Raw genomic sequence first — 22,413 nt, forward strand, 5'->3', positions numbered from 1 at the left:
CAAATTATTGAAAAGGTGTGTTCTGCGCAAATAAATTTGTATTTATCACACACAAAATCTGAAACCCGTGTCCGTACACACATAAATACATGAGATTTTCCTGGTGGGGTAAGGATCAAATCGATTTATAATAATTTCCAAAGGAAAAAGAAAAAAAACAATTTGTTAGGCTATCCAATCCAACGTTTCATGGGTCTCGTCGCAAGGGTCCAGGGATGTTATTCCAAAGCACGATGCATTAAAATCTGTAACTTTTAGAGAAGACCTCTAGTTTTCAGAGGTTTCTTATCAAACCCCTCGAAGTTTATAAAACACACAAATACGTACCTGTTATAATATGTAAACTTATTACCCGACCATAAGAGAATTTGTAAAGAACCTAGAATTTATTAGTCCAGCTTATGAAAGAATCTTTAAGGTGTAGAGGCAGTGTCGTGCCTCATGTATATTGAAAAGGGCATTTGTCCAAGGCCGCACAATAGAAAAGTTGTAAGGTCATATATCTTTTTAGTTAGGTTATGTATTTAGTATGAAAATGTTCACGCTTTTTATTTTAAAAATCTATGATATTTTGTTTGTTTTAGTTTTTCATATTTCATATTTCTTAATATTTTTTACATTAATAGAGTATTATATAATTTATTAAATGTTTGAAAGTAACATGAAAAAACCACAGTTGAGAACTTATATTAAAATTTTATATGACAAAATATTTTTAATTAACTAATAAAATGCTAATGTATAATAACACATAAAATAGACTCTCAAATATCATACCATCTATTTTTTTATTGTCACATTAACATTTTGTTATATTGTTTCTACTTTCTAGACATAATCTCCTAAACTCTATAAAATTAAATTTGGAATTTGCAAACTTCATGTATTAGACTTTTAAATTGCTTTTCCATTTGTGCATCTAAAAAGCTTAATGACATGAAATTGAGAAACAAACAATTTAGTCTATGAAAACGAGCAAGTCAATTTCTTTCTTTCTCTAAGAGCTAGAAAAAATAATTGTACGTAGGTGAAGTTTAATCAACGAAGCTTAATTATTATTGTTTAATAGTAGTAGAATTCACACCGGTGTGCTTCTCGGACTTCTTTACATATATATGGTCTCAATGTCTCATTTTCTTTATACTTGTTATTTCTGACACATTTCTTATAACATTTCTCAATGTCCATTTGTGCATCTAAAAAGCTTAATGACATATATAGTCTCAATGTCTATTGTTTAATAGTAGTAGAATTCACACCGGTGTGCTTCTCGGACTTCTTTACATATATATAGTCTCAATGTCTCATTTTCTTTATACTTGTTATTTCTGACACATTTCTTATAACATTTCTCAATGTCCATTTGTGCATCTAAAAAGCTTAATGACATGAAATTGAGAAACAAACAATTTAGTCTATGAAAACGAGCAAGTCAATTTCTTTCTTTCTCTATGAGCTCGAAAAAATAATTGTACGTAGGTGAAGTTTAAGCAACGAAGTTTAATAGTAGTAGAATTCACACCAGTGTGCTTCTCGGACTTCTTTATATATATAGTCTCAATGTCTCATTTTCTTTATACTTGTTATTTCTTCTACATTTCTTATAACCAAAAAACAAAAGAAAACTTCTACATTTCCCAAATTTTTTGGTGATATCTCTTCGTGTATTGTACTCATGGATCATATGAGCGAAAATGAAACCTACATATCGCAAAAAGTTCTCGGAGCGATTGGAACATTGATCAGTGTGTATCTACTTTTGGTACCGGCGTAAGTCTTTTTTACATATCATGAAAGTTAGTGTGGTTGCAAATTTTTAATTTTAATGTAGTTTTTCAGTTTTACTTTCAAACATCTAATACATTATAAAACACATACGTAAAAATACTTTTTTATGTTTTGTTTATATTTTGCATATGTTTTGCTTATTTTTTGTTGATATCTATTCAACATTTTAAAAAACCAAAAAATGATTAATTTGCTGCCATACATAAACAATCATACCTACAATTTATATTTATATATAATTTAATGTAAACTATACTCAATGTATCAAGCAATCAAATAATTCTATATATATAGATGATTTTATCATAGTCACAAAATAATATAAATATATAAACAATTAAAAATACATATCATCTACCTATTTTATGGGTAATCATCTAATATATATACTAGGTAACAATCTGCACTATGTGCATGATAAATCGATTTAAAGAAAATTATTATAAGTAAAATTATTATTTTAGAACCAATATTTGTTTGTGTCAAACATAATATGTAACTAAAGTTTTTTAAATATATCACTCATTTTAAATATATTATTTATAATGATAAGGGTTATTGTCTCATTCCTTTTTAATAGCACATTGATTAATGTACAATTAAAATGTATATTTCTATTTGTTTATCAATATTTCTATTTTTAATGAATAATCACACTAAATGTTGAGATTAAATAGTTTACATACTTAGATATTTATAAATAATCACACATCATGATATCCCCTAATTTGTTGTCATTTTATATATATTTATGAATATATATAAATCTATATTTATTGGGAATTAAGTTTTCTTTAATGAGTTGGACATAATTCAGGGGTAATATATTTCTTTTTATAATCAATTATAATAACTATTGAAAGCTTGTTATTTAAATTATTATGATAGGTAATAATACTAACATAAAAATAACATGTTTTATATGATTTTGTTAATAAGTTATATGTTTAATAAGTTATATGTTCTTTATTTGTATTAACTTTATATGTTTTATAGCCTTTTTAGAATATTTTACTTATATTGATTTTAAGAAATCAATATTTTAAATTTTATAAATATTGATTTCTTTAAAATAATATAACTTTGACTTGTATATTTGTAAGTAAATTTTAGTGAAATTTTGACTTAAAATAGTATGTAATTATTTTATTAGTTTTAATATGTGATATTTAAATTTGTGTAAGAATTGATCACACATTTAATTACTATTCAGTTAATTGTTTTTTTTTTTAAATATAGTGGCATGTTAATGTAATTAAGTAGAAAATTTAAGGGTTTTTTGCTAAATGTGTCTCGAACTCTCTGGCGGCGACACATCAGCTTTTTCAAGAGAGTGTTTCTCTATTAATATATAGGGGATATATATCATTTTTAACTTATTTAAAAAACAAAACCATTTTTTTGCTCTAAGTCTATATGAACCTAAGCACAACACCGTACAGAGGTTCATAATCAACGTACAAAATAACTAAATAAGGTCCTCTTGCATGCTGAAAGGTGCAGAAATGGTTGGAGCAAGAATGATATAAATTNTAACATGTTTTATATGATTTTGTTAATAAGTTATATGTTTAATAAGTTATATGTTCTTTATTTGTATTAACTTTATATGTTTTATAGCCTTTTTAGAATATTTTACTTATATTGATTTTAAGAAATCAATATTTTAAATTTTATAAATATTGATTTCTTTAAAATAATATAACTTTGACTTGTATATTTGTAAGTAAATTTTAGTGAAATTTTGACTTAAAATAGTATGTAATTATTTTATTAGTTTTAATATGTGATATTTAAATTTGTGTAAGAATTGATCACACATTTAATTACTATTCAGTTAATTGTTTTTTTTTTTAAATATAGTGGCATGTTAATGTAATTAAGTAGAAAATTTAAGGGTTTTTTGCTAAATGTGTCTCGAACTCTCTGGCGGCGACACATCAGCTTTTTCAAGAGAGTGTTTCTCTATTAATATATAGGGGATATATATCATTTTTAACTTATTTAAAAAACAAAACCATTTTTTTGCTCTAAGTCTATATGAACCTAAGCACAACACCGTACAGAGGTTCATAATCAACGTACAAAATAACTAAATAAGGTCCTCTTGCATGCTGAAAGGTGCAGAAATGGTTGGAGCAAGAATGATATAAATTGATTTTATTAGTCGTTTGAAAATATTTCTGAAGGGTGAGTTTTGTAGTATGATGTTGGTGAGTTTCAACTGGCGATATAACGAGTTGAAAAACTGAGTTAAAAATGACAGAATGATAGTGCATAAGATGTTGGAATAACAAACCATCAAAGTGCTGAATTAAATTGTCTGATTTCATCTTTAATCTCAATGGGGATGTAGCTCAGATGGTAGAGCGCTCGCTTAGCATGCGAGAGGTACGAGGATCGATACCCCGCATCTCCATTTTTGCATTTTACGTTCAGTTTTCATTTTGCAGAGCTCTTTTCTCAAAAATAAATAAAAATTCAATTGTTTGATGTTGACATGCTACAAGTAGTTGAGTTAAAAATTAAAATAGATATAGACAATTGAAATTTTAGAGTTGGAGTTGTTTTCAAAATATTTCTTATTTGTATTACTATTTCGTTAAATCTAGGACGATACATTTCATAGCCTATGCCATGGGTACAAGGAAAGTGTGTGCTAGGGCTAACTAAAAATATAGAAAGTGAAATGACTTAATGAGTTTAGTTATAGTTTTGGTCTTTAAGCGAATCAAGTATTGTGTATTACATATTGAAGCAAACATCATCACAAATCCAACATTATGAGACCAACAAGCCCACAATGTAAGCCCATACAACTAGGTTTCTAGCAAGTAGCTTAATCTTTATACATGTTTATTAACCAGGTTTCACTTCTTTTGTCGTTAACCTAAGCAACTGAACTCATCGATCTCTTCCGAGGAAGTAACGTGTAAAGCACGGATTTGGCCACAAAGAACTCAAAAATTTGTATACAAAAGGAAAGCTCCAATTTTATCACTTTTTACATCCAGAACGTGAGCTCACTCGATTATTGTGATGGGCTTTGGCCTAGGCCAAAGTTTTTTTTTCTTTTCAAGTTTCACACCCCTTAGCCGTTTCTATTTCTAGTGTATGATTTTGATGTTAATCATGAGAATGTTGACGCAGGCTAATTCGGAATCGGAATAGATGCAACGCGTCTTAAGTGTCTGCTTTTTAAGAAGCTTTCATTTTCGTGCTTATCCTAACTCTAAATCTCTTCGTCCATTGTGTAGTCTGATGTAAAACTAACTAGGAGTTGATAATAAACTGCGATTAAAGGTCTAGCTGATGTGCGGAATCAGAGTTTTATCATGTTTTAAGAGCATGAGAGGAATTTTCTTAATACAAAAAATGGTAAACTCCCAAGACAATCTACACATCATCTTTTGATTAAATGATAGTATCTGTTACAAACATTAAATCTATTAAGAGTACTAATAAATAAATAAATAAATAAAATAACGGTTTCCAAATCAACTTTACAAAGAGATGAAATAAAGCTGTCACATCTATAACTAAACAGGAGTGTATATACAGTTCTTATTAATGCTTCAAATCTTTAACTAGCTCTCATATGGAAAATTAATTATTTGCTTTTTTTTAATGTATATGATTCTTGTAAACTTTTTTGCTATAATAAGAGAACTCAGATCAAGTTTATCGGTATTTAAGCAGGGGAGTTCTTAAATTTTTTATGAATTAATTGTGTATTGTTTGAAATATAAGAACCCATGATCTTTTAGATAAAATTTTCTCTTTTATTGGTAGGTTCTTATTTTGGGTCTCTTATTTTTTAAAAACTGTTTTTTAAAATTTTAAAAATTTAAATAGAATAGAAGTGGTATACATGTGTAAACATTTAAGATTTTATAAAATTAGAAAATATTGCATTTTAATTAATTTTCAAACATACAAAACATAATAAAACATTAAATACATATTACAATAGAAGTGCAATTTATAAATAGAGAGAATGATTAATTTTAATACTGATTTAAAAATATTGCATTTAATTAATTTTTAAACCTACAAAACATAAAAGCATATTAAAAATAGAAATACAAATCATAAATGGAAAAAAGATTAATTGTAATATTCTGTTTGACCAACAGAAATCTGACACGTATGGTCTCTTAGATTAGATTTGGGTATACTATATAGGAGGTTCCTTTAGATTTTTTCTTTTCTTTTGAATTATTTTTTTCCTTCAAAATACTATAAATACTATGAACCCCTCTATGAACTCTGATAAACATGCTCTCATAAGACATGGCAACTAATTCAGACTCCACGTTCTTCACTATTTTGGGAAACTTAAGAATATGATCGCAAATTGCTTTTGAAAAGTCTGGTGGGAGAAATATTAACGTCTTTTTCTCTTGGTATTGAATCTTGCATGGCCCCCATGGTGAATGCAACGTTAAGGACACGGATGAGTACAGTCTCCACGTGTCAGTTGAAGATCCATGATAGTTAATTTGTATTAATTTAAATGTCAACATTTTTACAATTATGCGGTTTACACATCAATTATATATGTTGGTTAAAACTTGTTAATAGGTGTTTAGGACACATGTGATGTGAAGCCCACTGAGCTAGAGAGTGACGTTGCCGAATGGGGGATACTCACAAAAGCCATTTGTCGACGACACTTGGATAAGGGAACAAAGCGTCGGTGGTCACAGTACTTTCATTTTGAGTTTTTTAATCAAAATATCCAAAAACAAAGATTAGGTGAAATTTCGAATCTACGGATTCAATATGATTTTGGTTAATGCACCGATACTTCTCCCAGATGCAGAAAACATTATTATTTCTCTTAAGTATTTTTTTATATATATAAATAGGTGTAGATTCTCTCATTTTATAACGCCACATTACTACTTTAGTCTCATTTTATATGTCAAATAGAAGTAGTTAATAGTCCTATATAGGGACCTTTAGCTTTTGGCACGCACTTATCATCAAAACATATGTTGTAGTAGTATTTATTTAAATTTCAATACTAATTAGCATAACATGCCTAATGCCTGAGTCGAAGCTTTCTCTTTATTTAGGCTGGAGAGCCTTTGCCCTTGAATTCAATAGAATTATTACAGTCACAAATTATACTATTGATTTCTTTTTTCCTTTTCAATGTAAATGTCGTTTTTTATCTAGTCTACCTCTATTAAAATAAGTTGAAAAAATGCAAAAAAATAACAGAATTTAAAGTATTACTCACCTTTAACCTTTGTATAGGGTTATGATAGTAGAACTTGTTAATTTCTTAGTCAATCTGAAAAAACAAAACTCCAAAGGACATTTATATTGAGTTTTGAAACATAGACAGAAAAAATAAAATAAAAACATAGACAGTTCTAAATATATTCCTAAAATAAAAGGGAACACTCGAGAGTGAAGAGTGGTGAACGTGTTTCAGTATAGCTCATCACGTGGATCAAGATTCATTCAATATTTGAGAAGACTTTACAGTGTTCATAACTCTCACAATAACTACATTAAGTAAATACTAGTTGAATATATAAATAATTTCAGAACATAAAGTAATTGAATACGTACAAATGGAATTGTACTGTAGATTAAATGATCGAACTGGTCTTGTTAAAAAATAAGAATTCACCTTGACTTCATCGGAAAGAAAAAGATTCCATAATAGATAATACTAAAGGACCTGTTAATCCGCTGTATTAACAATTTAACAATAGCAAACGTTTAAGAGAATTGCAAATCGACCCCGTGAGTGTTTTTTGACTTTAGCTATTTCACCCCATATATTTATTATGAATGTAACAGCCGCCCCCCTTTGTTTGTATTATTAACAAAAGAAGCAGAGTTCTTTTTTTTTGTAAGATTCTATAGTCACAAGGTCCCCACTGATGTGTACTCAATGAGACCAAAATCCAAAACTTGGTGATTGGTTTAGCTAACCAAAACAAAAACACCCTTCTAAATGAGATAAATTATTCAAAATGCCATCCACATTAAAATCTCCCAACGAACTTATTTATTTTCTCATAGCACTCTCTAGGACTTAGCTTTAGCTAGCATGATCACTCACACGTCCTTCGAATTAGTACCAGAGTGTGGTTTACCCAATTAAATTTTCAGTGGAACTATAAAATAAAATGAGTAATTTCAAGTGAAACTCTACAATTTTTTACTTTTACATTAACAAATCAAAATTTAGAATGTTTAAAGGCAACAATCAATGTGAAAGTTCATACAGAAGAAAATATATACACTTGGAAAACTTATGCTAATGCAGCTGTCGCATCAACTAAGAATGCAATTTCCTTTTTCTTTTTCTATACTCTTTATGTTTAGTGTGTATGATCTAAAATTTTCTTATAATTAAGTCTTGGCTTTTTATTGAATATAGATTCTTTAATCACGACTGACGGGACATACAATTATTGTAGTCTTATTATAATCTTTTTGGTTTTCTCAAAGTGAAAAATGAATAATGCTTAATGATAAATGATCTGTAACGTAAAATTTATTTATTTTATTAAAACAGTATCAAATTTCACCAACTTGTTTTGATTTACTATAACCTTCAGATTAAGCTTCTTTATTAGCTTATTTTATTTTTTGAAAAAAAATAAAGAAAGAAAACTTCCATTTCCCTTTATTTAAGGACGCTGCATTGCTTGTTTCACTGACTCAACTCAAGAGTAGTGAGAAGAAGAAAGAGAGAGAAAAAAAATGGGAGGTAAAGGTGTGATGTTGGTGGCGATACTTTGCCTATGGGCACTCTCTGCAACGACTGAAGCAGTAACAGAGGAGGAGTCAGGTTTGATGATGAACTTCTACAAGGACACGTGTCCTCAGGCTGAAGACATCATCCGTGAACAAGTCAAACTCCTCTACAAACGTCACAAGAACACCGCTTTCTCTTGGCTCCGTAACATCTTCCACGACTGCGCCGTCGAGGTCCGATCTCTCTACATCTCTATCTCTCTCTCTCTCTCTCTCTCTCTCTCTCTCTCTCTCTCTCTCTCTCTCTCTCTCTCTCTCTCTCTCTCTCTCTCTCTCTCTCTCTCTCTCTCTCTCTCTCTCTCTCTCTCTCTCTCTCTCTCTCTCTCTCTCTCTCTCTCTCTCTCTCTCTCTCTCTCTCTCTCTCTCTCTCTCTCTCTCTCTCTCTCTCTCTCTCTCTCTCTCTCTCTCTCTCTCTCTCTCTCTCTCTCTCTCTCTCTCTCTCTCTCTCTCTCTCTCTCTCTCTCTCTCTCTCTCTCTCTCTCTCTCTCTCTCTCTCTCTCTCTCTCTCTCTCTCTCTCTCTCTCTCTCTCTCTCTCTCTCTCTCTCTCTCTCTCTCTCTCTCTCTCTCTCTCTCTCTCTCTCTCTCTCTCTCTCTCTCTCTCTCTCTCTCTCTCTCTCTCTCTCTCTCTCTCTCTCTCTCTCTCTCTCAATGATCTTTTATGTGTATTGCATGGTGTGTTTTGTCTGAAAATCATTTTTTGTTGGATGGTTTTAGTGGTAAAAGTAATCTGTTTTTGATCTTTCACTTGAAACAGAGCTAACGGTTTGCTCTGTTTTTGCCTTGTATATTTTTGGGGTTGAAAACAGTCATGTGATGCGTCGCTTTTGCTGGATTCGACAAGAAGAGAGCTAGGAGAGAAAGAACACGACAGGAGCTTCGGACTGAGAAACTTCAGGTATATCGAGGAGATCAAGGAAGCGCTCGAGAGGGAGTGCCCTGGTGTTGTCTCATGTTCTGACATTCTCGTCTTGTCCGCAAGAGAAGGCATCGAAGCAGTAAGTTTTAAAGGACAATAATTGTGTCGTTGACAAAACAAAATTGGGTGCTGTTTGTTTCCTTTTTTTTTGACCAAACTGTGTGGGGTTCTTTTGTGTAGGTGGGAGGACCGCATATTCCTTTGAAGACAGGAAGGAGAGATGGACTAAAGAGCAGGACAGATATGCTTGAGTCATATCTTCCCGACCACAACGAGAGTATCTCCGTTGTTCTTGACAAGTTCAAATCCATCGGAATTGACACTCCCGGCCTCGTAGCCCTCCTAGGTACTGTTATCTTACTTTTTCTTTGATTATGTCTCACTAGCTAGTTTCCGGCCAAAACGTATCGCTCGAAAGTCGAAAACTCTTTTGACCATCCAAGAAATGCTCTTGCTACAATATACCAATTCAAGGGTATTTTCGTCTATTTTTAATGCATGTAACGTTCGTAGTCTTGTCAGTTACATAGGAATATGCGGTCTGAGTTGGAAAGTTGAAAGTAATCCTTATCCGATATCTCGATCGTCCTTGTTTAATGGCTCAACACAAGGTTGTTTTTGTTAATTAACTCATGCATGATTAAAGAAAGGTTGTTTTTGTTAATTAACTCATGCATGATTAAAGATAAATAATCAAATCAGTTGATCTACTCTTACGGGATCTGAATTTTATGCAAGCGAAGTTTAAGTTTCTTGTTAGATTTTTAAGTTTGGATATTGTTAGATTTTGACTTTTTGTAAATATGATGACACGTGCAGGGTCACACAGCGTGGGAAGAACTCACTGTGTCAAGCTGGTCCACCGTTTGTACCCTGAGGTGGACCCCTCCTTGAACCCGGACCACGTCCCTCACATGCTACACAAGTGTCCTGACTCGATCCCTGACCCAAAGGCTGTCCAGTACGTGCGTAATGACCGTGGCACGCCCATGGTGCTAGACAACAATTACTACCGTAACATCCTAGACAACAAGGGTTTGCTTCTTGTGGACCATCAACTCGCACACGACAAACGGACCAGACCAATTGTTAAGAAGATGGCCAAGGACCAGGCCTACTTCTTCAAGGAGTTCACTAGGGCGATCCAAATCTTATCCGAGAACAACCCTTTGACCGGCTCTAAGGGTGAGATCAGGAAGCAATGTAATCTCGCAAACAAGAACCACTAAAGTTGGAAAAAGTGAGAAAAGACAGAGGCTCTGGTGTGTTGGGTTCTCTGCTTGGTATCGAACCAAGATGAATAAAGAAATCTTTTAAAGTAAAAAATCAAAGAAAGGGTGATGATGAATGCATCATGGTGGTGACCACGCCCTTCTTTTGTGTGTTCTTGTTGTGGCCTATAATGCTTTAATTATGATGTTAGTGATCTTGGAGTTATTTAAATCTAAATGTTGGCTCTTTGTTGATATTGGGTTTGTGGTGGTGGGGATGATATAATGATAATGGAAAGGATGTACGATATGATGGATGGTGTTCCGTGTTCGGTATCATGTATGACGATGTAATGATAAACCAGGCCGAATGTTTTTATTATAATTTCATGTTGAATTGATATGTACATAAATATGTAGAAACAATGAAGAAGTTGTTCAACATGCATGATCACTCAGCCCTGTGTATGGGTGACATCGATCTATTTTACTGATCTCACCAAATATTTGTTTTTCGTAGTGAATGACATAAATATGATATGGCTCATGAAAAAGATTCCAAAAAAAATAATTCGAAAATAAATGAAACGGGCCACAACTATATAAACTAAAGAGTAGAGCCAAAGTCGAAAGCAAAAAAATAAACAAAATATGGCGTTATAGAGTAATAAATATATACAAATCACATGACCCGCATTAAATTATAATGGACAAAGACGTTTTATATATTGAGAAAAATATCTGACGGATGAGATTCTCTACAAGGGCATATATACTGTACTTAAAGTCTTAAACACTTCAACTAGAAAATAGAAAACGTTAGGTAGACTAAAACTTACTTTTATTAATTAAAACTAGAGACGTGAGAGACAATAATGGTGGTGGCGTGTAGACAACAAGTGCAATGGTGTATGTTTAAAGAAAAAGCTATTTAAACATGATACACTTGGAGTTGGAGCAACATTAACTTAATTATGTACACAGGTCTTAGAGCATGATTAGTGGGGATTGCTCTAATTGTTTCTCTTGTAAATGGGGCCCAAAAACCTAATTAAAAACTTATTTTTTGTCTGTTAAGAAGAGAATCGATTTCAAGGGAAGGAATTTGAGTAACGCAGTAGGAACGCAGTAGCAACGCTACGTGGCGTATTATAATTCGTTGATGCTAAAATATAAAAGAAATTTTTTCTTTTTTCATTTTCTTCTTTCTTTTTTTTTCTTTCCCGATCGTGTCTCTCTCTTCTCTCTTGGTCAATCGCCGATTCATCTGAAAACCGATAAAATCAATCGATTCACCTCGAATTGTTTGATTTTCCGGCTTAAACTAGAGGGTTGTTGGTGTATGAAACCGATGGCTTTTCCGGAGCTCTGTTTGATGTTCTAAATTATTATTTTTTCACAAACGATTCAATGGTTGGTGTGACTTTAACGCAGATGCATCGGTTTGTAAGTTGTTAGGTTGAAAAAAATTCTATTTTGTTTTGATTTCCGATGAAGCTTGTGTAGGCTTTGTTCTGTCTAATTAATTTCTCTTTGCATGGATCTGTTCTGTGATCTTGTGTAGAATTTAAGGTCTAGTGTGCCAAAAAATTGTAAGGCTGGGCAAATGAAAAAGCTTTTAGTTTTGATTGATTATATCTCTGGTATTATTATTTTGCAGGGGCTTATTCGCTTGGGAGGTTTCTTTTTCTGCCTTCATTTGGTCAAACAGGTGCTGGTGGGAGGCTTTTGCCACCGCCTCTTAGTATGTTACAGATAATTCACAGGATCTACCTTTTCTTTTGAACATTAGATACCAAAGGGATATGTTTAAGAGTATAATTTATCAGCCTATACCATATCTCGCTGAAGCTCACATTCTCACATTAGGTTCTTGGTCTTAGCATTGTTGAGGTACCTTTAGGAGTTTGTGTATGACTGCTTGATGGGTGCTAGTAGTGAGTTTTCAAGCTGCTAGTGTGTTCTGTTTTTAACAAGATGGTTGAGCAGGGATTCTGTTCTAGTTTCAGTTGTTTAAACAGGTTATTGTGGTGAGTCTACAATGGTATATACTATTAGTGAGATTCACTACAAGTTGAATGAAAGTGCTTCAGGTTAGAAGCTAAGATGATTCTGTTTTTTTTCTACATATGATTCAAGTATATCAAAACAGCGACCCTTGTATTATTTCTCTTCTTTACGCAGTTGCTGGGCAAGTATGAGCTTAAAACAGCAACCTTTGTATTATTGCTCTTTTTTACGCAGTTGTTGGGCAGGTATGAGCTTAAAACAGCAACACTTTTGAATATCAGACTTACCTTTGGAAGGAATGAAAGCAATAAACATAATTTGTGATGTGTTCAGGAGGGTGCATCTAAAGTAGATCTCAGCATCCTTCCCAAGTACAGGTTTCAGAGGATGAACAATGATGAAAAGGAAAGTGACGGTTTAGGACTGAGTTCATATGTTTCTACCAAAGTCTCCAACAGCTACAACTAGTAGAACAAACGGTAATCTCTAATTTTATTATTGCATAGAACATAAAGCCTCTTTGACTCAGCATCATAGAGGAGCTTCGATTCCCGTAGATGCAACAAGAGGGTGCTTAGATGGATTCAAATGGTTCAACTCAACCAAACCAAACAACAATGCACTTCTCGTTGGTCTTTTGTCTAGTCTTGCCACTACCTCTTCTGCTTTCCAAATTTTGTAAAATATATTTAATATTCCGAATATTGTAAATTTTATTGTTTTATATCCTACTATATTAATTGGGAATTACAAATATAAAACTAACCTTAAAATATGTAAAAATTTACATTCAATTGCCATTAGAAAATTTTAATTAAGATTAAATAATTAATTAAATAAATATTTCTAATTAAAGAAACAAAAATAGAAAAAACATCAAATAAAATAAATTGTAGAAAAGTAAAAAAAAAATCTGTTAGAATCAAAACTAATTTGTACTTAAACAACTAACAAATAAGATTTTTTTTTACATGTTAGTTATATATTTTTACTTATTTCACAACTATAGCAAATATTTTACAAAGGTTTAAATAATTTTATTCATTACATGCAAATGTTTTATTGACAGGTTTTCAATAAACATTTTTAAAATACAAAAATTATAATATAAGCAACAAATTTTTAATCACAAACCATTATAAATAACATAATAACAAAATAAATTATTATAAATTTTTATCAAAAAAAAGTTCAGCCCGCGGTTTTCCACGGCATAGTACCTAGTTTTATGTAATAGAAATAATTTAAACAATTGTTTGTCATTTTAGATTATTTAAATTTGTTAATTAATAAACATAAATGACGTTCATGATACACAAATGCATGATCTTTTGGAAAAATACTTGATTTAGCATATCTGACAAAAATTTGATGTAAATCTTATTCTGAATCTTGTTTAATATGTTTAATATTTCGAATTTTATAAAATATGTTTACTATTCTGAATTTTGTAAAATATGTTTAATATTCCAAAGTTTGTCAAATTTTATTGTTTTCTATTTTATGTAATATAAAAAATTTGATTAATTTAGTATTAGTTATATAATTATTTAATATAAGAGTAACTTAGAGAGTACCCACCACTAATGATGGTCTTAGTGAGTTTCATTTGTTTTCTACAAAATAATTGAGGTCAAAAACTAAACGTGGCATCTATTTGTTAGTTTCTGTATTTATTTCTGTGGACATATATTTTTCGCTTGTGTATGTATTTTAGATCCTATTTCTATCTATCAATTTCGAATCCAATTTATTTGTCAGGCAATGTTTACGCTAGAGTACTAGAGAGTGGATTCAGGCTCTTACTACTATAACCTATGTTGATCAAGAAAATAATCGTAAGTTCAAAAAGTTATTACTTCCCCTATGAAACATGAGGGTTTTAAAACGGATCTATGTATGGTATGTACTTATAACTTATTAAACGGACTACATGCTTGATTTGTAAATGATAGGCCAAAATACTCTGAGGCCCATGACAACATCCCTAATATTTTTGATTACGTACACATCAAGCAAGACAAGTGCTCATCATTTACTATAATCTTTGTTTCCCTTAATGTTCCTATCAGTGAAAAAGGTTTGCACAACGTTAATTAAATTGATCTATGTTAAACAGAAATGCATCCACATTGAACTTTTACAATCCTCTAGACCAAACGTTTCCAAGAACAGGGAAAGGGGAATGTCATATATTCACATGGAATACGTATAATATATTTTTGATTATCATCTTCATCCCTTAAGTGGATCAAACTAAAACATAAGTTACTAGATTTAGGCTGGTTCGATATTTTCACTTAGTCCATGGCTCCATGCATATATATATGAGACTTGATGTGTTTTGGCCAACAGAAATGAAGCCGAAGATAAAACTTTGATCTCTTTGCTGTGAAACTGCATGTATGAACACATTAGTGTTTTATGTAGAGACATTGACTATGATCACTGATTCCATGAATTTTTTTCCACTCTTTCTTATGTCATCTTAGAAGAAAATTGGTACAGCTAGCGGATTATTCACAATCTCACGATCATATAGAGGGTGGAGCCATATAAAATTTCAACTTCCGGCCATTGACTGATAGTTACGGTGGTTTTTAATAACACAACTTCTACGAAGCTCTCTTGCTAGGATCAACGTTCTCAGTCAATATATAGAGTCAACGTTTTGTGTCACTATATTCAATTATATAAAAAGACTCTTTATTTCATTTTTTCTCCAACATGTATCTCTAGAGAAAGTTCCTTGATCCTCTCTCCACCACACAAATGGATTCTCTAATTTTCCTTACCATTGTTGTAGCTGCAATATGCTTCTTCGTGATTTTAAGAAGTTTTAGATCCGAGGAAGAAATAAAAGAAATGGATTCTTCTTCGTTATCACCTTCATCTTATTTGTCTCACAAGTGGACACATGACGTCTTTCCAAGCTTCCGCGGTGAAGATGTCTGCCGAGACTTTCTCAGTCATATTCAAAAGGAGTTCCAAAGAAAGGGAATCACACCATTCATGGATAATGAGATCAAGAGAGGAGAATCCATAGGTTCAGAACTCATACATGCCATTAGAGGATCTAAAGTCGCCATCATCTTGCTCTCGAGGAACTACGCTTCGTCAAAGTGGTGTATTGAAGAATTGGTGGAGATTATGAAGTGTAGAGAAAGGTTAGGTCAAACTGTGATGGCTGTTTTTCATAAAGTAGATCCATCTGATGTAAAATGCTTGACGGGAGACTTCGGGAAGGCTTTCAGAAAAACTTGTGCCGGTAAAAGTAAGGAGGACATTAAAAGATGGAGACAAGCTTTAGCAAAAGTGGCCACAATTGCGGGTTACCATTCAAGCAACTGGTTGGTCTTTTCTAATTCTACTTGTTTTTTTGTTTTAAATGGTGAGAGACTATAATGTGTTTTTGGTTTTGAATTTGATAAACTCACTAATCATCCAATCAAGATTTTGTTAGCTTAGTAGAAATGTATAAAGTTATTTCTCTTCGGTTGTTATCAAAAATCTTGAAACGAAAGTCCAACAACCCAAAAACTAAAATAAATCTCTACAAAAATCACTCTTCTATCAAGGTCGTAATTGGGGATTTTACTCATTTTACCATTTTCTTTAAAATTACCAATATTTAAGATTGCCAGTTTTTCGTACTTGTCCTTCGACCAAATTTGTTCCTCAAACCTAACACTTAAAACTTGCTGAAAAATTATTTGTTTGTTAATCAAATGTATTTATGCACTTGTGTAGTAAACTCTAATTTTGTGTTTAGTTAGAATTGAGTCAATTGACCAATTTACCCACCAATTTAAGTGCTAAGTTTTGATATAAAAAAGCTTGTAATGGACAAGTTTTGATACACCAAAACATATATGTATATATATGGATAAAAAAAAGTTAAGTACCATTTTAAAGAAGTACTCGATATACAAGGAAAAAATGAAATGGGCGTTTCTTTATCAATATTAGGCTCATCAAATGTAATACATAAAGTAAATACTTAAAATATCACTAAAACAATTAGTTTCAAAAATACAAATATACCCCAAATTTGTAGTAAACGTTTTTTAAGTTTTAGGATTTGATTGTTGTTATGAAGTATGGTTTTTTTTTTAAAAAAATATATAATATTTGTAAGTTTTATCCAATATTGAGCTAGAAAACCAAATAATTTGAATGCGCATGTAATCTGTCATGACTATTTATCGGATGTATTTATCTTTCCTCTTGTAAGGGACAATGAAGCGTCCATGATTGAAAGAATCGTAATTGATGTTTCAAATGAGTTGATTAGTTCTGCCCCATCAAGCGATTTTGACGGTTTAGTTGGAATGAGAGCTCATATGGAAAAGATTGAGCCGTTTTTAGACTTAGACTCCAATAAAGTAAGGATGATAGGGATTTGGGATCCCTCTGGAATTGGCAAGAGCACCATTGCTAGATTTCTATTTGAAGAATGCTCTCATGAGTTCCAGCTTAGTGTTTTCATGGAGAACATCAAAAGAAGGTATCCAAGACTTTGTCACGATGAATACAGTACAAAGCTGCAATTACAAAAAGAGTTTTTGTCTCAAATAATAAACCAAGATGATATTAAGATTCATCATTTAGGAGTTGTAAAAGACAGATTAAAGTACAAGAGAGTGCTTATTGTTTTTGATGATGTGGATCAGTTGGTGCAACTAGATGCAATGGCAAAAGAAAATGGGTGGTTTGGTCCTGGAAGTCGGATTATAATCACAACGCAAGATAAAAGGCTTTTGAATGCACATGGAATTAAACATATATACGAGGTGGGGCTTCCATCTGATGATGAGGCTCTCGAAATCTTCTGCATGTATGCTTTTGGTCAAAAGTCTCCATTTGATGGTTTTGAGAATCTTGCTTTGGAAGTTACAAAACTTTCTGGTAAGATTCCTTTGGGACTAAAGGTTATGGGAGCTTATTTTAGAGGAATGTCAAAGCATGAGTGGAAAAAAGAACTACCAAGGTTACGGAATAGCCTTGACGGAGAAATTGAAAGTATTTTGAAGTTTAGTTACGATGCATTACGTGAAGAAGACAAAGATGTTTATCTTTGTATAGCATGGTTTATCAACAATGAATGGATTGAGAAAGTGGAAGAGCATCTCCCAAAGAATTTTGTTGATGTGAGCCAAGGTCTTCACATCTTAGCTGAGAAATCTCTCATCTCTATTAGTTGGGGATATATATGGATGCATGATTTGCTAGCACATTTTGGTAGAAAGATTGTTCGTAAACAGTCAATTCATGAACCTGGGAAACGTCAACATTTGGTTGATGCTGGAGAGACTTGCCAAGTATTGGAGAATGATGCAACAGTAAGTTTTCACATTAATCACTCGTCGAGTGTTCCCCTACAAAATTTGATAAAAACAAATTTTACTTATGTATCTTATGCATTTTGTTGGTTAAGAAGTTTTATATTGAAATTAAAGAAGAAATAAAAAAATGATACAAATGCCAAGATGCATTTTTGTATTACCTAATCCCTAATTATGATCTCGATTCTTGTTCAATGCAAGAGAAAATCAAATCAGAACTCGTGGAAATGGATTTTCGTGGGGATGTGACAATCCAGGTTACGGTATTTAATAAGTAATCAGGCCGAATCTTTTGATTATAATTTCACGTTGAATTGATACGTAGAAACAATGAATAAGTTGTTCAACATGCAAGATATATACAGTAGAACCTCTACAAATTAATACTCTTTAAATTAATACTCGCTATAAATTAATAAATTCTTCCGGTTCCGAGTTGGGCCAGTGTAAAAAATGACATATTTCGATAAAATAATAAGATAATAACTTTTTTGGAAATCTTATATAAAAATATGGTCTCATCAATATCATAATTAATAATCATATAAACTGATATATATATATATATATATATCTATATATCTAAGAAAATTCAGTAAAATATGACTATTGTTATTTGCCTATTCTTGAATTTGCATTTTTGTTGGAGTTCATCTCATCTCATTTTTCATTGTTGTATTCTCAAATCACATCCATAAATTGTGAAGAGTCATAGATGCGATAATTGCTTCTTTAGTAATTGGTTTTAAAGGTACCACAATATCTTCTGCGACTTCATCATTACCATAAATAATAGTCATAACAATTTTTTCTAAACTCTAAACTTCTAACATTTTTCATTTTTACCTAGATAATCTATTATACAATTGACATTCATCCTATTACGATAACCAAAATTATAAATTAAGAAAATTCTTTAAAAATGTGAATGATAACAAAAATATCTTATTATGTAATAGAAAAATTTCAATATGAAAATGAGAAAATCTCTTCATAAATTAAAACTTCTATAAATTAATAAAATTTCATGGTCCCGACCTTATTAATTTATAGAAGTTTTACTGTATACTGCACTATGTACGGGTGATATCGATCTATTTTACTGATCTCACCAAATATTTGTTTTCCTAGTAAAGGACATAAAATATATTTATGAAATGACTCATTCCAAAAATATATAAAAATTCAAAATAAAAGAAACGGACCACAATCTACAAGTTGAAGCTGATAGAATCGATGGATCGTTAATGATCCTCAAAACTCTATGATTCTGCAAGGATCATCTTCAAGACCCTTTGTTCCCTCAGCTCTAGTGGCAGAGGCACTTGCAATGAAAGCTGCGATTATATTAGTGCAGCCATAGCCTCGGGTGTATCTAGGGTGGCATGCTCCTCAGGTTGTTGTCAAGAACTTGTTATTTTCTTCAATCCCACGGTCATACAAATGAGCAAGATGATATTTCAGCATCTATCTCTTTGCTTGAAAGTAATTCCTTTTTTTATTTCTTTTTCATTTTATACTGCGTTCAAAGAGCACCAAGCAAATTCTTTGGCAAAGACTGCTCTGTTATCTTTTAACATTTTTCAGTTTCTCCCTACTTATAAAGAAATTTTGCCCAAGAAAAAAAATAATAAGTGATGGATCCTTTGTAATCCGTAGGTTGGTTAGTTATTCCATCGATGGCAAACGGGTCAACCCGCTCGGTAAGACCAACCTAGATCATACATTACTAAATTTGGGCCGGTTCATATTTCGGCTTAGTCCATGAGACTTGATGTGTTTTTGCCAACGGAAATGAAGCCGAAGTTAAAACTTTGATCTCGTTATTGGGATATCGTGTATAAATCATATCCCATATGTGAAATTGCATGTATTAAAAAAAAAAAAAAGAAAAAAAGAAATTGCATGTATGAACTCAATAATTTTCCCATGAAACTGTTCTCACTCTTGCTTATTTCCAATCTATCATATGATTGTAAAGAGTGGTGGAGCCATCTATTTGTATGAATTCAAATTAGTTAACAGGGTTTGTTTGTTTTCCTCACAAAGCCATTTGGCCACACGTGGATAAGGAACCAAAGTATCGGTTGGTCACACAGTACTTTCATTTCGAAATTTCCAGAATGATAATAATTTATTCTATCTTCTCCTTTCTTTACGTGTATACAATTCGTCTTTTTTTTATTCTTTCCGTTTTTAAATGATTTTTAAACTTTTTTAAAAAATATAATTATTTAATTTTTCATAAGTTTATGCAAAATTAATTAAATTGTATTAGTTTTGACAATTTTTATTATATGAATTATTTTTCATTGATTTAATTTTGTGTTAATAGATATTAAATGATATTATTTTTTTGAATAAGTAAAAATTAAATAATTTTTTAATCCGTATGTACAACTCTAAAAAATCATATAATAAAAATAGAGAATATATAATAAGTGTACGGCAAAAATAAATACTTGGACGAGAAGACCTTTAGTATATGTTGTTGGAGGTCTCACACAATCATTCTATCTGCTATTTCTTTAACTCGCTCATAGTACTCAGCAAAATCTCCTGATTTATCCTCACACACATTACACTTGTGTTTGTAATTGACCGATTTTGCATGACAACCCATTTTCTTAAATAGCTTTATGTTTTCTTTAACAAACTTAGATTTGTGTTTCCTCCTCCGTATTTACGTTTTGCCAGATTAAGAAATCATTTTTAGAGACATATTGATGTTATATTTTAAAGAATTTACTGTTTGTAGAGAAATATTGATGTTATCTTCTAAGTGCCATGATTTTCATATAGTGTTGGCCCTTAGCATAGTCACACAAACGATTGTTTAAAGCCATGTTTGGAAGCATAAAAATTATTTTAAAGATTTTGGTGGTTGGTGGGTATATTTTGTACATTTTTATCATTTTAATGCAGATAGTTCTTTAGTTTATAGGTATTCTAAGTTGTTTTTAACATGTATTGTTTTGTGAAATCACATGAAGTTACAATATTTTGTAAAGCTTTCAAGTAACTTAGGCAAAAAAACTTACCAAGATTAGTTTATCTTAAAAGGTATATATGTATTTATCTATTAAATTAATTTTGCAGTTCTAACATCTTCAAAATGAATCAAACCAAATTATATATTACTGTAATAAACTTTAAAAAAATATTTTGAATGATAATAAATCATAAATTATAAAATTGTTCGTTAGATATCATAAATTTTGTTTTGCTTTGGTTTCTATAAACGTTTAGACCGGCATGTCTGGATAAAATCCTAGAGGAAAAGATACTTTGTAAATAGGAAGATCAAGTATGCAGGAATAGAATAGCAAGAACTAACCTAAAGGATCCTAGAGAGCAAACAAAAACATGAAAAACTTTATTAAATCTCAATGGAGTAATATGGTATATATAACATTTACATCTCTTAAACTTATATTTTGCTACACAATTTATTTGTCTCTTTATTTGACTGGAATAATAATATGTACCACACACACCTTTGGATTATTAAAGCTTTTGAACAGAGGAAATCACATACCTTTTATATCCACTAGCTAGCCTCCTTTGGATTGTTGGTGCTCGCGCGGAGAACATTAACATAAAAAAGCTAAAATCCGAGAAAAAAATGGAAAAATTAATTCAATCTCAATTGACGGGCTATATAATAGACTTCTATTTGCTACAGTACCATTTAACTAACTGACCAACAAAATCTCCGAGAATTTGTTTTTTGGAATGATTGTCAGGTTGGAGTTGAATCATAGACATATTGTTGATACAGAGATATAGGCAATTTCAGTTTTAAGTGTTCAAAGGTCACAATCAAATTAAAAAAGGACTATTTTAGTATACTTATATATTAATTTTCGATTTATTTTACTGTTTTGTTTTAAAAGACGGGAACAAGTTCGAACCAAAGACATTACATCCACAAAACAAAATTAAGACCACTATACTATACTAAAGTAAATTTTTTGAAATATGAGGCCGAAAATTTGCACGCGAATAATTTATGTGCGTGTGCCTGCAATGGTAGAATCGATACGTGGCGCAGCTGAGGTGTTCACAGTCTCTTAAGCTGATAAGATGATAACATAATATAAATATGAATAGACTTATAAAAGGAATTCAATTGGTGAGGATCGATTAGGATCAGAGAGTGAGTGAGTAAGGCTCGGGGGCGCCACGAGAGGCATGGGATTGGGCTTTGATTTGACAAGTTTGAGCTCTGTCCTTGACTCTTTGGCACAATGACCTACGTCCTTTTTTCTCAAAAACATTATCGAAGCCAATTAAGAAGTATTATAGTAGTAACTTTGGAAGATAAGGAAACATGATTTTCATAATATAAATATA

General features: G+C 31.5%; 3 protein-coding genes, 1 long non-coding RNA gene and 1 other non-coding gene across 5 annotated transcripts; all 5 read left to right on the forward strand.

Moving 5' to 3' along the window:
* Positions 4,135 to 4,207, forward strand: TRNAA-AGC. The gene has a single exon. It is a non-coding gene; the product is annotated as a tRNA-Ala (tRNA).
* LOC104731323 (peroxidase 42) lies at positions 8,392 to 11,084 on the forward strand. The gene is made up of 4 exons (XM_010450656.2): positions 8,392 to 8,748; positions 9,382 to 9,570; positions 9,672 to 9,837; positions 10,311 to 11,084. The coding sequence occupies exons 1-4, from the start codon at positions 8,521 to 8,523 to the stop codon at positions 10,718 to 10,720; spliced, it is 993 nt and encodes a 330-aa protein (XP_010448958.1). The 5' UTR covers positions 8,392 to 8,520; the 3' UTR covers positions 10,721 to 11,084.
* Positions 11,688 to 13,434, forward strand: LOC104731324. Its single transcript, XR_002034470.1, has 4 exons — positions 11,688 to 12,795; positions 12,887 to 12,957; positions 13,046 to 13,191; positions 13,270 to 13,434. It is a non-coding gene; the product is annotated as an uncharacterized LOC104731324 (long non-coding RNA).
* Positions 15,452 to 16,125, forward strand: LOC109128177 (disease resistance protein TAO1-like). Its single transcript, XM_019234043.1, has one exon. The coding sequence runs from the start codon at positions 15,485 to 15,487 to the stop codon at positions 16,115 to 16,117; it is 633 nt and encodes a 210-aa protein (XP_019089588.1). The 5' UTR covers positions 15,452 to 15,484; the 3' UTR covers positions 16,118 to 16,125.
* On the forward strand, positions 16,953 to 18,194 carry LOC104731325 (disease resistance protein TAO1-like). The gene has a single exon (XM_019234041.1). The coding sequence runs from the start codon at positions 16,963 to 16,965 to the stop codon at positions 18,178 to 18,180; it is 1,218 nt and encodes a 405-aa protein (XP_019089586.1). The 5' UTR covers positions 16,953 to 16,962; the 3' UTR covers positions 18,181 to 18,194.

This window comes from Camelina sativa, chromosome 12, assembly GCF_000633955.1.
Source record: "Camelina sativa cultivar DH55 chromosome 12, Cs, whole genome shotgun sequence".
Lineage (NCBI taxonomy): Eukaryota > Viridiplantae > Streptophyta > Magnoliopsida > Brassicales > Brassicaceae > Camelina > Camelina sativa.

Excerpts from the sequence above, each read along its gene's own strand:
- LOC104731323 (XM_010450656.2), top strand. The coding sequence starts at position 8,521 with ATGGGAGGTAAAGGTGTGATGTTGGTGGCGATACTTTGCCTATGGGCA. Across the intron at positions 8,749-9,381 it reads TCCACGACTGCGCCGTCGAG|TCATGTGATGCGTCGCTTTT; the intron begins GTCCGATCTCTC and ends GGTTGAAAACAG. Across the intron at positions 9,571-9,671 it reads CAAGAGAAGGCATCGAAGCA|GTGGGAGGACCGCATATTCC; the intron begins GTAAGTTTTAAA and ends TCTTTTGTGTAG.
- LOC109128177 (XM_019234043.1), top strand. The coding sequence starts at position 15,485 with ATGGATTCTCTAATTTTCCTTACCATTGTTGTAGCTGCAATATGCTTC.
- LOC104731325 (XM_019234041.1), top strand. The coding sequence starts at position 16,963 with ATGATTGAAAGAATCGTAATTGATGTTTCAAATGAGTTGATTAGTTCT.